At 35.7% G+C, this 14,944-nt stretch overlaps 1 protein-coding gene across 2 annotated transcripts in view; it reads right to left on the bottom strand.

Moving 5' to 3' along the window:
* Nucleotides 1-14,944, bottom strand: part of PDE4D (phosphodiesterase 4D) — a 348,269-nt gene that overhangs the window by 8,236 nt on the left and 325,089 nt on the right. Inside the window, exons 1-3 of one of the 2 annotated variants that reach the window (XM_059491976.1) lie at nucleotides 11,919-12,864; nucleotides 4,704-4,797; nucleotides 866-1,038 (exon numbers count right to left, since the gene is read on the bottom strand). In XM_059491976.1, the coding sequence (XP_059347959.1) occupies nucleotides 866-1,038; nucleotides 4,704-4,797; nucleotides 11,919-11,966 (315 nt within the window). In that variant the 5' untranslated portion in view covers nucleotides 11,967-12,864. Of the gene's footprint in view, nucleotides 1-865; nucleotides 1,039-4,703; nucleotides 4,798-11,918; nucleotides 12,865-14,944 lie in introns of those variants that run through there. The other variant, XM_059491975.1, reaches the window with a different exon arrangement.

The raw sequence follows: 14,944 nt of genomic DNA, 5'->3' as shown, positions 1-14,944 counted from the left end.
TACATGCTAAACCTTGCAAGGGCTAAACTATAAACTCTGCAGCTGCTATTAATCTTGCAATATCAGAATTTACATCTACCCATTTTTCAAATTTTATTTGTCTAAGCAGGAAATTCACTGCCTCTTTAGTGAATTGCTCCAGAGGGGAAAACTCCACAGTACCTTGAATGAGTTTAACTGACACACTTTGCTATCTCATTGTCTATTGTCAATGAAGTTCAGTGAGGAGAAAACCTCCAGAGATGTGCAATGCTGCTGAGTGCATCTCTGCAATGTGCAGAGATGGGCAATTCTGCTGCTCTCTCCCTGGTCTCAGAAACACTCTTCAAATAAGATTCCTGAAAACGTTAGAAGAGGCATAACTCAATCAAAAATCCCTTTATACCAATTTTCTGTTATTACCAAGTAGTTAGCTGCTGGTGCAAAAAATAGTAAGAAATTTCATTAAAAATAAGAAAAAGAATGCACATAAAATGATACAGCTAAAAACAGGAAGGGTTAGTTCTAATGGTATATGCCCTTGTGCATTTTTTAAAAATAAGTTTGCTATCTATACATTTTCATTCCTGTGACACTACACAATATGTTTACTCTTCAATCTTCAGATACTATTTATGAATAGGAAGGCTTCTTAATGCATATACAAATGCCAGATGAAATTGTCTTCATGCTGAAATTAGCCCTTATGGTCTGATTCTGATTTTACTTGCTATTCTTCTGCTGCAACAAATTTGGGCCATTTCAAGTGATATAAATGCTTGGTGGTGCAGCTTGAAACCAATGTGTATAAGCAGAGGATGGAATAATACAGAAATATCCACACGCTGTTTATATAATTTCAAGGACATATATATATATTCTCTACCTTGGCAAGGACATCTTCTTGGTCTGTTTTAACTCCAAACCTGGGAATACTGGAATTAGTTAGGCTGGAGCTGTGCATGAGTTTTTTGACTCCACTTATCTGGGACATTGGCCTCTTCTTTTTCTCTTTCTCTTTCTGTGTTGGAGAAGGGATTTCAACTTCATGTTGCTTGTCTTCAAAAGAATTAATAAAAAGAGAATAATTTATAAAAGAATTATAAATATTATAAAATTCACTTTTGAGTTGCACCTTATGGACTTTTTAATTTTTAGAAAAACCTCTTTTAAGATCTGGATTCTTTCTATCAAGATCACTAAACCCATGAAAAGTTAAATATAGACCTATACCTCAGTAAAAGTAGATCTCTTTTACTCAAATTGCCTCATTATTTCTGAATTGGCTTTAAAAGCAACTTGTGACTGTCTGATTACCACTTCTGCCATTATCCCTAGTGCTATACAAAGGGTCAATCATCTCAGTATAAAAATGTTATTACAACCGCACAGGAATACACTTTGCAAGAAAAAATAATTTTCTTTCTTTTTTTTCAGGAGAAACATTCTCTGAAAATGTATTTCAAAACTGTCTATGTGTGTCCTCATGTAAACCTTTAGAAAACTTTTTCAGGACTTGAAGACACGAAGAATTTAATACTTGTGGACTGGTCCTGTCTACTAAAACTGTGGCTTGGAAAGCCTTTTGTGCTTTCCAAGCCACATCTACAAGCACTTTGGATTGCTGGCAGTTCATGCCACCAGTGCAGCGTTTCTGCACTTTCCAACTAGAGTCAGTAATAATGACAAAACAAGAGAGTGCTTTGTTAACCTCTGAATTTTGCTGTGGGCTTTTGCCTCCATAGCAGTATCAACAGCATCACTTAATAAAATTTATTGACATATGTGCCAGCAAAACTTTAGACAAGAATTAAAATGAGAGTAAAATATATTTAGGCAACTGCCACAGGACTGCTGCACAACTAGTACGGGGTTGTGGAGCGCTGCAAACATGTGCTTCAAAGAAACCCAAGTTAGTGCAATGAAGGGCTTTTCTGAAAAAAACTACTAAGAACATGAATTAATTTTTGTTTCTTTTATTCATACTGTATTTCAACCTAGAGTATAATGACTCCCTTCAAATTACCTCTTTTTCTTTGCTGAAATGTACCTCCACCTTTTCTAGACCTCAAGGAATATACTAGTAAAACCACAAAAAAATCCAGAAACGATGTTTCTGACACAAGAGATGAGCCAAAACAGCTAAAAAAACCTTAAACCAAAATAAAATTTGAAAAGAAAGTAAGAAAAATTGGGATTTTTACATGTGTATTTTTTTCCTTTCTGCAATATTCATTTCCAATACAGACTGAAACCAGATGAGGTTAGCAAGTCCATTTCTAATTAGGAGCTTTTTATATGTTTGCTTTGCTTCTTCACCCCTTTTCCTGCCTTTTTTTTTTTTTTTTTTCTTTTAATTACCCTTTAGCAGATACTTTTAATGGACACCTCAAATTCCAAAGAAATCACAATGAAGAAGAGACTTTGGAAATGTCACCAGGTTGTAGCCTAGAGCACTGAGCCCCTGGACTACCCCATCAGAGTTCACCACTCTCCCTGCAAGGGGAAAGAGCAAGGTGGAGCGTGGCAGCCCTGGTCTGGTGCAAACCGACAACAGATGAACAGCTGTGACTTGTGCCTGTGCTTTGATGTTTATGGTTTCAGTCATATGCACAAAGTTTAGACCCATCAAACAGAGGTTCGTTAGCTGAGCTGTCAGAGTAACTCAAGTGAAAGGCAGTGTCTGTCTGAATGACTTAAATCTCCAGAGAAACTCTGTGGGACTGCCTCTGCTTTTGTATCTTTGAGCACAGAGGGTTGTGCCCATCTGAACATCCAGAAAAGAGAGCTTGCCATCTTGACCCTGTTTATGCTGTGTTCAATTACAGGTTCTCAAACATTTTCCATTCATAGAAAACAGGTTAATGATACTGAAAAAGGAAACTTTGCATATTATTATACACAATATAGGAGTTTTATGTCTTATACACAGATTATATTTATAATCATTGTAAATAACTTTGAACATTGATATATCCCTAAAGGAAAACAGTTTGGTTTTGGTTTTTTGGGGATTTTTTAATAAGAATAGAAAACCCTGTTCTCTCATGACACCTTCCTAACTTACAAATGTGAAAAATTTTGTAGATATTGAGGAGGTAAGTTACATACTAAAAAAATAAATTAGATAATAAACTCATTAAATACTTCTAGGAAGAGAAAGTTTTCTCTCTGCATAAATGTTCAGAACCTACATACTTAGACTGCATACTTTGAAAATATTTAAGCAGTACGTCTATAGATGAGCTGTTTTCACTATTGTGCTGCTCTTATACCTACAATTCTAAGTATCTAGTTTTTCATGCAGACAGAAAACAGTACCCATGGTCCAGTAAATTAGAAGTGATTGCCTCTCTGTCCCTCTTTCTGCTCGTGACTGAGATCTCATGCTAAAGGCTGACGGATGCATTTCTTTACCCTGTCAAAGTAAGTCTCAAGCTTTCAAGCGAAAGCAAGCAGAAGCTGGCATCTCAGTCTCTGCAGCCTAAGTGGGTCATCCTTTCAGGCAACTGCACACTGTGGTTTTCAGGGCACATGAAGCTGGGCAATACTGCTTGTCCGTGACAGAGCCTTGTCCCTGTCCCAGTGTCTGTGCCGCAGCAGTTGGCACACTGCTGCAACCGTGGGCCACCTGAACAGACACATTCAGCCATCCCTTTTGGGCAGGGTGACAGGATAAAATGTACTTCACATAAACACCACTCCTTCCAAAACAGTCACAAAAAGCATGAGCTATGTTATCTCACACAGAATAAGATGGATATTAACATGTATGACTGTCACTTTTTAAAGTACTTGTTATCCTAATTTAGATGTATTTCACTGTGCATCTCTTGTTATACAGTCTTTATGAACCAATGGTATTTTGCTCAAAACATGTTTTGAGATTGGCATAGTATCTTCATGTATTTTATCTTCATGTTCAAAATCAGCAATACAAAAGTTTTCTTAATTTTCATGAATTAAAAAAAAAAAAGCCATAGTTAAGGAACCATATTCTTTGTAATATTGTGTTGGGCTTTTGTTAACGCTCTCATCCCAGCATGCCAAGATCTTGAGCTGCAAATACTTTCTGGAAAAAGTCTATTCAGATGTTTATTTAGTCACATGCACCTAACTGTGCATGTGCAGGCAAGGAATACCAAAATATCTTAACTGCTTGCTGTGAGATTTTATGAGGTTACATGCACTTATGTGCTTCCAGCAAACTGAAACCTCTGCAATAATTCCAGTAGAAAAATAAAGTGGTAGAATTCTCTTTAATATATAAATACATATATAATTACCACTCTGAGACTAACCCAGCTTGTCAGTGCATGGTGCTAATAAAGCCAGGTTGTAGGTTTGAGCCCTGTATGGGCCATTCACTTTAGAGTTGGACTTGACGATCCTTGTGAGTCCCTTCCAACTCAGAAGGACATTCTGTGAATCTCTGTGATTCTCTAAAAGTCATTATATTAATTTCTTAACATAGTATCAGTATAGTTGTTTTAATATGTACATGAATATTTATCTGCAATTACACAGACAGGGAAAGTAATTTAATTGAGCTGTGAGGAAGTGGATCTAACCTGATCTCTGCACAAATGCTGACAACATGATAAATGCACAGTTCCTGAAACCAGAAATTAATGTGGAAATCCACTTGCTTTTAGGCTCTAACACAGCCCAGAGAAACGTAAAAACCCCCCAAAGGCAAAAAAGTTAGCTTTTCATAGTCTTACCTAAGAAAGTGTTTGATATATATTCTGAGACCTGATTGCCTGACCTGCTCATTTCAGAGAGGTGGGTTAGCTCACGGTTGAGCATTCTTTTAAACTGGAAAAGAAAACAAAAAAGTGTAAAGTTAGCTACATCAAGATATATTTTAGTTAGAATAAGAACATGCAGTCACTTTATAACTGGGGAAAGAACATAGCATAAGAATATATATCATATATATATATACACTATGGCATCAAGAATATATACTGCATAAGCAGAAATCACAGGCACCAATGATCCACCCAACCAACTTATTCATGGATTGGACAATGTCATTCTTAACCTTTTAAAATACACCACAGTGATTCAATGACTGAGGTACAGTGTCCTACTAGTAACTAAAAACTCTAATGCATCTGCACACACACAAGTTATAATATTGCCTTTCTAATTTTTCAATTTTAATTTGGAAAGTAAATACAAATGTATTTATATCCGAGCTGTTCTCAACTAGTTCTCTCACAAGATTTGCAAATTAATGTTTTTGCATTTTTTTGCAATTTATTAGGTAACATTTCAAATCTATCTTACCTCTCATCATTAATCTACTCAAAATTACTTTACAACATTGCTCCAAACAATCCAAATATCTTATTGACTTCAGACTAGCCAATATGAAAAGAGGTAGGTTTTGTTTTCTCTGGCCTAAAATTATTATATTCAACCAATGACTTGACCATTCTACTATCTCAGAAAACTGCAAGCATCTCCAAAAACATTGGGATAGAAAACACCCATCTGTGGAAACACCTTCTATTTCCCTCCTAGCAACTCACTCTAGGCAATCTACAGGATAAGAGCAGATACTAATATTCCATTAAATGTATAATTAATTAGGTATATATCACTGAGCCTTTCGTGATTCCTTCTAGACTCCAGGGTGAAATGATATCTTGTGGTATTATGCTTCACATGTTAATTGCATAATACAGCTCTGACTGTCTGAGATGCATTTTCATTGACTATAGCTCTGCCTTGATATTACCAACAAACAGAAGACTGCAACAATTACAAATAATTCCAGCTCTTGCCAATAAAAATTAGCACACATCTGTCATTATTGAATTTTGCCTCCTATTGTGCCATCCTTTTATTTTGTTGTAGATTTCTCAGTCATTTTTTCTCTTAACAAAGCAAAATGATTTGTGCAACTTTCAGAATCATCTTTTACCTTCTCCATGCAGTCATGACTATCCATTATATCAAGGAATAGCTACCCTTAGAGTATATACATGTAAACATTCTTCTATGTTGAAAACTGGTAATTTATAGTTTATTCTTCTTCAAAGGAGATAAACCACTGTAGTAAATATTAACCATCCCATTTCCATTCCACTGGAATCATCAAAGCTATTTCTTCAAAGTAGCCTTGAATAATGAAAGGTGTTATTTTCTTCACAATATCTTTGTAAGCCACCAATTACCATATTGCTCACAATGTGCCCAACAAAATTACCTTTAATAAAACATTCTAACCATTAGTCACTGCATTTTGCTGCCATCTTGACGTGTCATCAGCTCAGGAAGCTCCAGAGCAACAAAGACTGAATCCTACTTTAGTCACAAGCCAAAGGCTCAGCTTTGATCTCAGATATAGCCATGTGCTAGGAAGTGCTCAACACATGTCTGGAAATTAGAACCATACTGCAAACACAGCTACACATAATATGAGAACTACCAAGCTATGCACTCTAGACAAAACCAGTCTCAACCTCTTCAGCAACGCCTAATGTTTGTCACCAATGTCAAATGTTGAAAATTCAAGCCAAGTTTACCAAGCAATATAATGACTGGTCCAAAAATACCAAGATGTTTTTCTTAAAAGTCTGTCTTTTAGACTTTTAAACACTTAAGACACTTAAGTCATGCTTTCACACTTTTTCTTCTGTTCCCACAAAAGGTGAGAAACTGTAATATATAAGACAAAAACTGAAGATGTAGTGGAATAGCTTGTCTCCGGATAGCATCTAGAGACTGCAGCTTCAAATTAAATATTGAGTATAGGAATATTAATAAAATGTCAGGAGCTGACAAAACCACATTAACTTCCAGGCATGTCATCAGTTTATCCATTACTACTTCAATATCCTCTCTTCCTTAATTTGATTAGCTAGTTCACTGGATCCTAACTTCAATAGATCCTCATCTCCCTGGTTATTTCCTAGTAAACACTTCTACATAATGCTCAATTTGGTGTTGCTGTTTTTGCTGCAGAAAAACACTAATTGTGTCATGTCTGACACTCTGGAATAAAAGACCATCTAGCTACCACTGGCATGTTCTCTTCAGGATGTCTTCTTAAAGGTTTTCCAGCTTTGAAGGAGGAACAAATCAGTATTTGCAGGTGCCTGACATAGGAAATAGGAAGGATTTTTTCTTCCTCCAAGTAATAAATTTAACTTCAGGGAGTGGGTAGAGAGGGTTGTCATTTCATACTGGAAATCATCTTATGGAACTTATGTAGCATATACTCTTTAAGAATTTTCAGCTCAGTATTTGTTGTATGAATATCCACAGCAAATGCAAGGTAGATAACATTCTTTTCTAGTGCTGTGTTCCCCACTAGTCTGTTGCAACCCTCATCTTCCCACCTCCCATCACCCCACAAGTCAGTAGAATATGAAAACTCAACCATTTGCATGAGAACTGCAGAATAGTCTGTGTAACTGCTGAACAAGGGTGTAAAGTGGAACAAGTCCCTCAGCCTCTGTAAGGCCCTCCTGCTGAGAGTAAATTCAATTGGAGATGCCTTTGGCTTAGAAGAACTGTAGCTGCACAATTTTCTCATACTCTTCCACATGTTGCTGATGCCACAGGACCAAAACTTTAATTGACATGAAAACTTCTGGACTAAGCAGGAGTTTAGAGAACTGTTTTAATTTTTTTAATTATGTGACAAAGCCTTACAACCGTCATTGCCATTGAATCAGATGAAGCTGAAGACCATATGCAGACAGCAGTGGCTGATGCAGAACAATAACGCTCTTTGAGAATATTAAAAAAATCAAACATGAGAGACAAACAGTAATCAAGATATTCAGTCATTCTTTTGTTTATACTCTGTTTCACTGTATCTGTATATTGCTCAGTCCACTTATGTTTCATAACTTGCCTTTTGAGGAAAAAAAATTCCTTTTTCTAAGAAAAAAGCAATCAAAACAGCAAAACCAAATGCAACCCTATTATTTTTTCCCAATTTTTACCTATTTCTCAAAGATTTAATTTGGGCCCAAGTGCACCCATAAATAATGACTTTTTTCAAAGATACACATCTTACACAGCTCTGCACAATTACTTAATAATGAAAGTTCGCCTCTCATGGGTCCCACAAGCTCTTATTGCCAACCAGAAAAGCTGGTTACATCCATGAGCCAACAATGTTTTATTTATTCAAGAAACACCCCAATGTGCTTGAAACTTATCTAGAATCCACAATCTCATAATTTGGCCTCCTGCAAATAACACGCTGCATGTTATGTTCAAAACAAGTCAAAGAGGACATAAAACCATCTTGTTCCTAACAGCAGTAAATATTAAAGATGATATGTTGAATAAGAATTTTAAAAATCTGAATGTAATATACTTTCCAAATAAGAAAATAAATCATTAAGATCAAAACTCTTGTTATTAATAAACATTTAAACCATACAATTTAATTATGATATGTGAGCTCAGCATGGGGAGGAAGCAGAGGTTTTTGGCAGATCTATGCATATATTGTATTTTTCTCAGAAAGAAAGATTTTCACACATCCCACTAGGCAGTGTTGGGTTGGAAAAATGACACATACGTCCTTTGGAATGTAACAGTCCTTGACTACATCCTTAGAAAATCACCCTGAAAATGAACTAGCAATAAAATGCCCATTAAGTCAATGATACAGTTTTTCACTGCCAAATACTGATGTCAGAGCAATAGAGCCATAAGCTCTTTCTTAAGAAATACCCTGAAAATATTTCCTTAGGCAGAATTTTAAAAATTTCATTTGTTTCTATTTATTTTAAATGTTAATTTCAGCTGGCGTTAAGGGGATGGGGGGAATAAGAAAGAGCAGAGCCTCAACGCAAATACCAGCAGAGCATTCCAATATCATTGAAAATGTCTCTAAAGTGAAAAGAGTAGATATGCACCTTTATCTCCCTAAGAAGTCTGCTCTAGCAAAAACTGTAATACCTGAGAATAAAGATACATACTTTAATGATAATTAACTGAGAACAATTTCCTAATTGTTTTAAGTTCCCAAGAAGAGGTTTGTAGTTTAGGTCTTTCTGGGCTAAAGCCCAATGTGTGCACATCTCTGTATTTATATTACTGCTGTCAGCCTAGGATAAGCCTACCTGGAGGAGTTTTTTGAAAAATACGATACTTTTCTGATGCCAGCAAAGACACACAGAAAAACACAGACAAACTTTTGGAGTAACCATGTTCCCAGATGGCAACCAGAGCATTGATAGAATTTTTAGAAGAGTTTGAATGTATGTTAGAAAGAATCACTAACTTCAAGATCTAAATAGAGTTGATTTATGGCCATGAACGAGTTTGGACCACACACTTTATACATATGCGGGTTATTGTTTACACTTTAGAAGACTTTACAAATTTTGTGTAAAGCTCTTGACTCAATAACAAAGAGCTTAAGTAAAGAAGCAGCTAGTTGTGTGGAGGAAGCACACAGAACCACTCTCGCTGTAGACTCTGCAGCAGCAGGGTCTCTTCCATACAGGCTTTCTGTTCCTGCAGAGAAGGAAAGAGGCTGCCTCCAACACAGCCTTTGGCACCAATACTGAAGGTGAAACATGGACCAAAAAGCCTAGTCCTGCCTGGCCTTCAGTTTGAGCATTTATCAAGTTCCAAGTCCAGAGGAGGCTGGAATAAAAATCCTCAAAAGTGACAGGCGACCCTCATAGCACTAGCTCCCAAACCTGTGGGGCAAGGATCCCAGTTTCAGCCTTTGCAGCTGCTTCTTTTCTAGGTAACATTTCTAAAAACTTACATGAAATAGAATACATCCATGCAACATACTACTAACACCTGCAACATTCAACTTACATGACTATGTTTTGTTTCTGAAATACCTACCAATGTTATTTTTAGAACATACTTGTATCTCAAAACAAATAAACTATATTACTAGATTTGAAAAGCTTGTATTGTACAATATAACAAGGAATTTTAAATAAGTCAGCCTTACAAATTAACATAAGGCTTGTGTCTGTAGTGCTTATCGATGCAAAACCATCTTTGATTTTTAGCAGCATTCTGGATACATTAACAGCATTCTTAATAGCTAAAGGTTTGTGTTGAAAGCCCATGGGTTTAATTGGTATCAAGGCCAGGCACTGGTTTTTATAACAAGCTACAGAAAGGCAGATATCTCAAAGGCTGTCATTATGATAGTGGTGCTCATTTTTTTCAGTAAAAGATATTCAACAAAAACCAGGGGTAAGCATTCCTATTTTCCAAAATATAATTCACAGGAGATAAAGTACAGCCTGAAGTACACAGAAATATGTATATAATAAGGGATAGAAACATATACAGTGTTATATCTTGTATTACAAACAATAAGATACATCTTAGAATATATTACAATCTGGGACTAAGATATTTCAATCTTCAGAATTTCATAAATTCTCTACATAATTGCTTGGAATGTCACAAAAAATAGAATGTCTTTGCTTCTTCTCACATTTTTTTCTCTCAAAAAGCGCTGTAATAAAATTGTGCTTACGGACGACTTAGCTTCTTAACTAAAATCATTGTCTGTAGACAGTATAGGACAGTCTCTGTACAAAGAACATTTTTTCCCCATGTGTACTCAATTACACCATGGTCTCTGCTAAACTTCAATTAGAAAAAAGCCTATGAATTCTAAAGGCTAAACAGTAATAGTGAACTTTAATTTTTTTTTTAATTGGTGATTGAATTTTTCTGATTTAGCAAGAGGAACATGACAACAGCTGCCTAGAAATGCAGGAAATACTTTCTAGTAAATTACAATAAATTATTTTTAGCTGAAATGTAAAGTAATTTCATCTTATTGCTTTGGCAAACAAGAAAGTAATCTACCTAGCTAGAATAATGGGATGAATTTCTTCACAGATGACTGATCAAAATCCTTGATAATCAATTGCAACAATTCAGCATTAGCTGAAAATACTCATAATTGGACATAATCAAGCTTAACATTTCTATTTTAAAAGACACATATCTATTGTAAAAGTAGGTATTAATAAAAGAAATTCAATTGTCTAAATGTAATGCTTGTGCTATTCTTAGTCATTTAATTCCACATATGCTTTATTTAGTTCAGGAGAAATCAGAATTTCTTTAAAGCAGAATGATTTGGTACATGTATGGTATATCAAGCACAGGATATTTTTTTTTACACACTCAATAAACAATTATAAAAGTATACAAGCAGCAGCATTTTTCTTAAGTACAAACATAATTTTTTAGGGATAAACCAAGCTCAGATGTGGTTTCCTATTAAGTGGATTTCAGTTCTGTGTGTTGACAGGCACACTGATTTAACTCCTTGATGCAAAACTTTTCCATAAAAGAGATAAAGCTTATTTAATTCCATTTTCTAGCAGTATTGCTATTTCAAGTTAGTTCACACTGCCCCATGTAACAACGTAGATCAGTATTAAAAGATGGCAATTTCCAAGGTTTTAATCAATAAGCTGTCACAGTCACAGAGGCTACCAAAAATGCTGTTGAAACACAGTACTCATAATTTCACATTTCTTCAGCTATTAAAACCAGTATGAGTCATGCATCCACCCATTATCCTCAGCTTCTTTACTCATGCTCTCTTCTATTGTATAGTATCTCTGATTTTGGTATTTGGAGTTTTTTAAAACCTTTTAGTGGCTAGAAATATAGTTTTGTAGCAACCTTTTTCTGAAAGAACACAAAACTGTTCTTAATTTCTTTGGCTTTAGATTTGGTCTAATCATTCTTCGAAGTAATATTATTTTAAAAGTCCCAGCACAGTTTCTAAGAAAGACTATACTGTGCAGTTCATTCTTCTTGCTGAACAAAGGCTTGTTGTCTGATTTTTCACTTCAAATTATTCATAATCGTATCACCCACAAATCCTCACGCTATAAAGTGATCATGCAATCATGCACCATAAATCAAAGTTCTTAAAAGGTAAAACAAAATCCTACCTTTATGTAGCCCCAAGAAACTGAGAGTAAATAGTTTGCCTCAGGCATTTTCGATTTTTTTTCTATACTACCAATCTAAGCTATCAGTTCTTTGCTATCTGACACTGCAAAAGACTTCCAAGAATAAAGATTCCGTCCTCCCTCTCCTAATTCTTTTTGCTGGTCTTCAGGTTCTCAGCAACTGTGTGCTCAGGAGGCATACTGAAGTGAAATCCAACCGTGTGGTCTTCCGATTGTATAAATGCCATTTGTGAAACTCCAAGCATTCAGAGGCAACGTTGAAGACACATTTTGTACGAGCTGAAGAAATTTCTGAAGAGCTAGGGATATGCATATTTCCTGAACACCAGGATTTAATGAATAATGTATGTCAAGATGCTCAGCTGCTCAAAGACTTGCTCTATCAACAGCTACCAAATAAGGACCTGAAGAGGAAGGCACAGACAGTGGCAGCGATCCCTCCCATAGAGCCATACTAGCAGCCAATAGTGTGTCACCCTAAAAGATATAAATCCACAGGGCTGGTACCATGATCTATGGTAATTTCTCATTGGCTGATTCTGGGGACTCTCCTGGGCATGGGATACTTTTTTTTCTTATTTTCTTTTCCTTTTTTTTTTTCCCCCTCCCGGACAGCAAATGCCCTTTCCTAATGGCATTCCTGCCTGCAGCATTCACATGCCATTCAAAAATAATTGGGCTAAAGTCTCGTCACTTCAGCAGCATTAACCAGTTTTCAATGGACACACCATCCAAGCAGTCAAAATTAGTATTGTGCATACATCTGTCTGGATTGCCTAGTGGGATTATTTTTTCATATGGAAGAAAAATATATTTTTGAGGTGTTTTTTATGGGAAAGAAACCCAGCATAAATAGATCTATATTTCTTGAGTAGTTTATGATGTGCTTTAACAATGAATGTTTTTGGCTTTTATGTCATCTACATTAAAAAGTTAACCACCTCAGACTATTGGGCCAGGCTGCTAATGCTTTTTATTTAAAGAGGTAAATGCAGTTATTATAAAGCTAAAGCAAGTCATGTGTCTTACAATTCCCAGTAAATGTTAAGCTTCCATGGAGATGTAAGAAGTGAGATAATAAGAGTCCTCAAATTCTCACTGTATTTATTCAACTTTTGCTCTTTCTGCCTCAGCAGATTATTATAATCAATTACAGCTATACATCATTGAAAAAAAGAAGGGATTGATTGAAAGTGGAGTGTGTCAGTGAGCTGACTCAAGCATTAAATGAAAGATCCCACCATCTGCCACTCAGAGACCAAAACTTGAAAGGAGGAATACATTATGCCCACGGCAGGGGGGGTTAGAACTAGATGATCTTTAAAGTCCCTTCCAACCCAAGCCATTCTATGGTTCTCTGATTATCTTGCTCCACTCTGTGCAAGGCACATGCACTACTCCAGCAAATTTCAGTCTTTGTTGTGTCAAAAGAAAGAAAGAGTGACAATGGGCAAATGTCTAAGAACAAGCTGAATGAGGTGCAGTGCTCAGCCTAATCCCACACTGCTGATTCACTGGAACATGCTGACTGAGAATGGTCATAAGAGAGGTTTTGGCTGAAGTAGTCAGCAACACTAAGTGCTTCAAAAAGAATTGAACCTGTAAAGATCAATAGGGAAAAATATTATATAAACAAATCTCTTCCTTACAGCAGAGAAACCTAGAGCAGTAGGACAACTGGATACAATCAACAGATCATCAGTACTTAAAAGTATTTTCTTGTGGAAGGCATACTGTTTGCCTTAATAAATAAATTTTATAGATAATAAAAAACTTTTCTGGCACATTTTAATATGCACAGTTATACTTGGTCTGAATGGATGAAGCTAGATGTTTACAAAACAATTAAGTTTTGAAAACAGACCTGGGGTTACTAGACACTCAGCAAGACATTAAACACATCAAAAGAAACTTTTAGAAAATATTTCTCCTGATTGTTCCAGCTCAACTTCGTAATGCTGAATACAGAGCTTCTCTACATCTGTGTTTCATTGTCTTCCTATCACGCACAAGAGAGCACTGCTGCCACCTACCCAGCATCAACACAAAAGTGGAAAAATGATGCCTTCCTCTTCCGGAAAAAATTTCAAGCATGACTTAGAAAATGGTAAATTAACTTTTGGCTACTTTAGGAATGAAGCATGTGAGTTTTGGTTGCAATAGGTTGTATAAGAAGACATAAAAAAGTCAAGTCTTAAATATTTTTTTCTAACTTTGCTACTAAAGGCTGCTGCCTCATGAAATATTAACAACTCTTCCCAAAGAACTGTTCCCAAAAGAACTTGATTCAGATAAGAACTATTTAGAATGGCTGGTATGTAAATTACACCAGCTGTTGAGCACGTATTAAAAAGTCATCAATTTTTTTTTTCTTCCCCACTAACGTAGGAGACAAAGATACTTCTACAAGAATTACTGAGTAACAGTTGGTGGAATTTATTGAAGAATGGTGTTTATGAAGTTATTAGCTAGGTCACTTTGATACAAAACCAGGAAAAAACATTTTCCTCCATGTAAATATATGTTACATCAATTCACTCTAGCTCCATATTAACTATACTGATAAAAGGCAATTACACCTGATATGCACTGCTTATTACTGACTTCTACTATTTTTTTAAGACTCATAGTCTCAACCTCATAAAATTAATGATTGCTGTAATAGAATTGAATTATATAACTTCACTGATTTAGAAAGCATGCCCCCTGACTTTGGCAACATGATCTCAATTGTGGAGAGTGAGGAAATTCACACCAGCTCTTATTTACAAGAATGGTTATGGTTGATTTTCCTCCTGAATTCCCAGGTTACAATCATTGGATAACTAGCTTTAGAGGAGGTTATGGTGGATAGATGAGTGCATCGCAAATAGCTGCCACTAACTAAATACCTAGAGGAATTCAAGATAAAAAAAAAAAAAATTTAGGGATTCTTGTTTTTCATACAAATATACATCCATGAAGATAAAATATGGGGGAGGAAGGACATAATGACATTTTCTACA

Source organism: Ammospiza nelsoni, chromosome Z (assembly GCF_027579445.1).
Source record: "Ammospiza nelsoni isolate bAmmNel1 chromosome Z, bAmmNel1.pri, whole genome shotgun sequence".
NCBI classification, from domain to species: domain Eukaryota; kingdom Metazoa; phylum Chordata; class Aves; order Passeriformes; family Passerellidae; genus Ammospiza; species Ammospiza nelsoni.
This window is presented reverse-complemented; position numbering and strand designations above follow the sequence as displayed.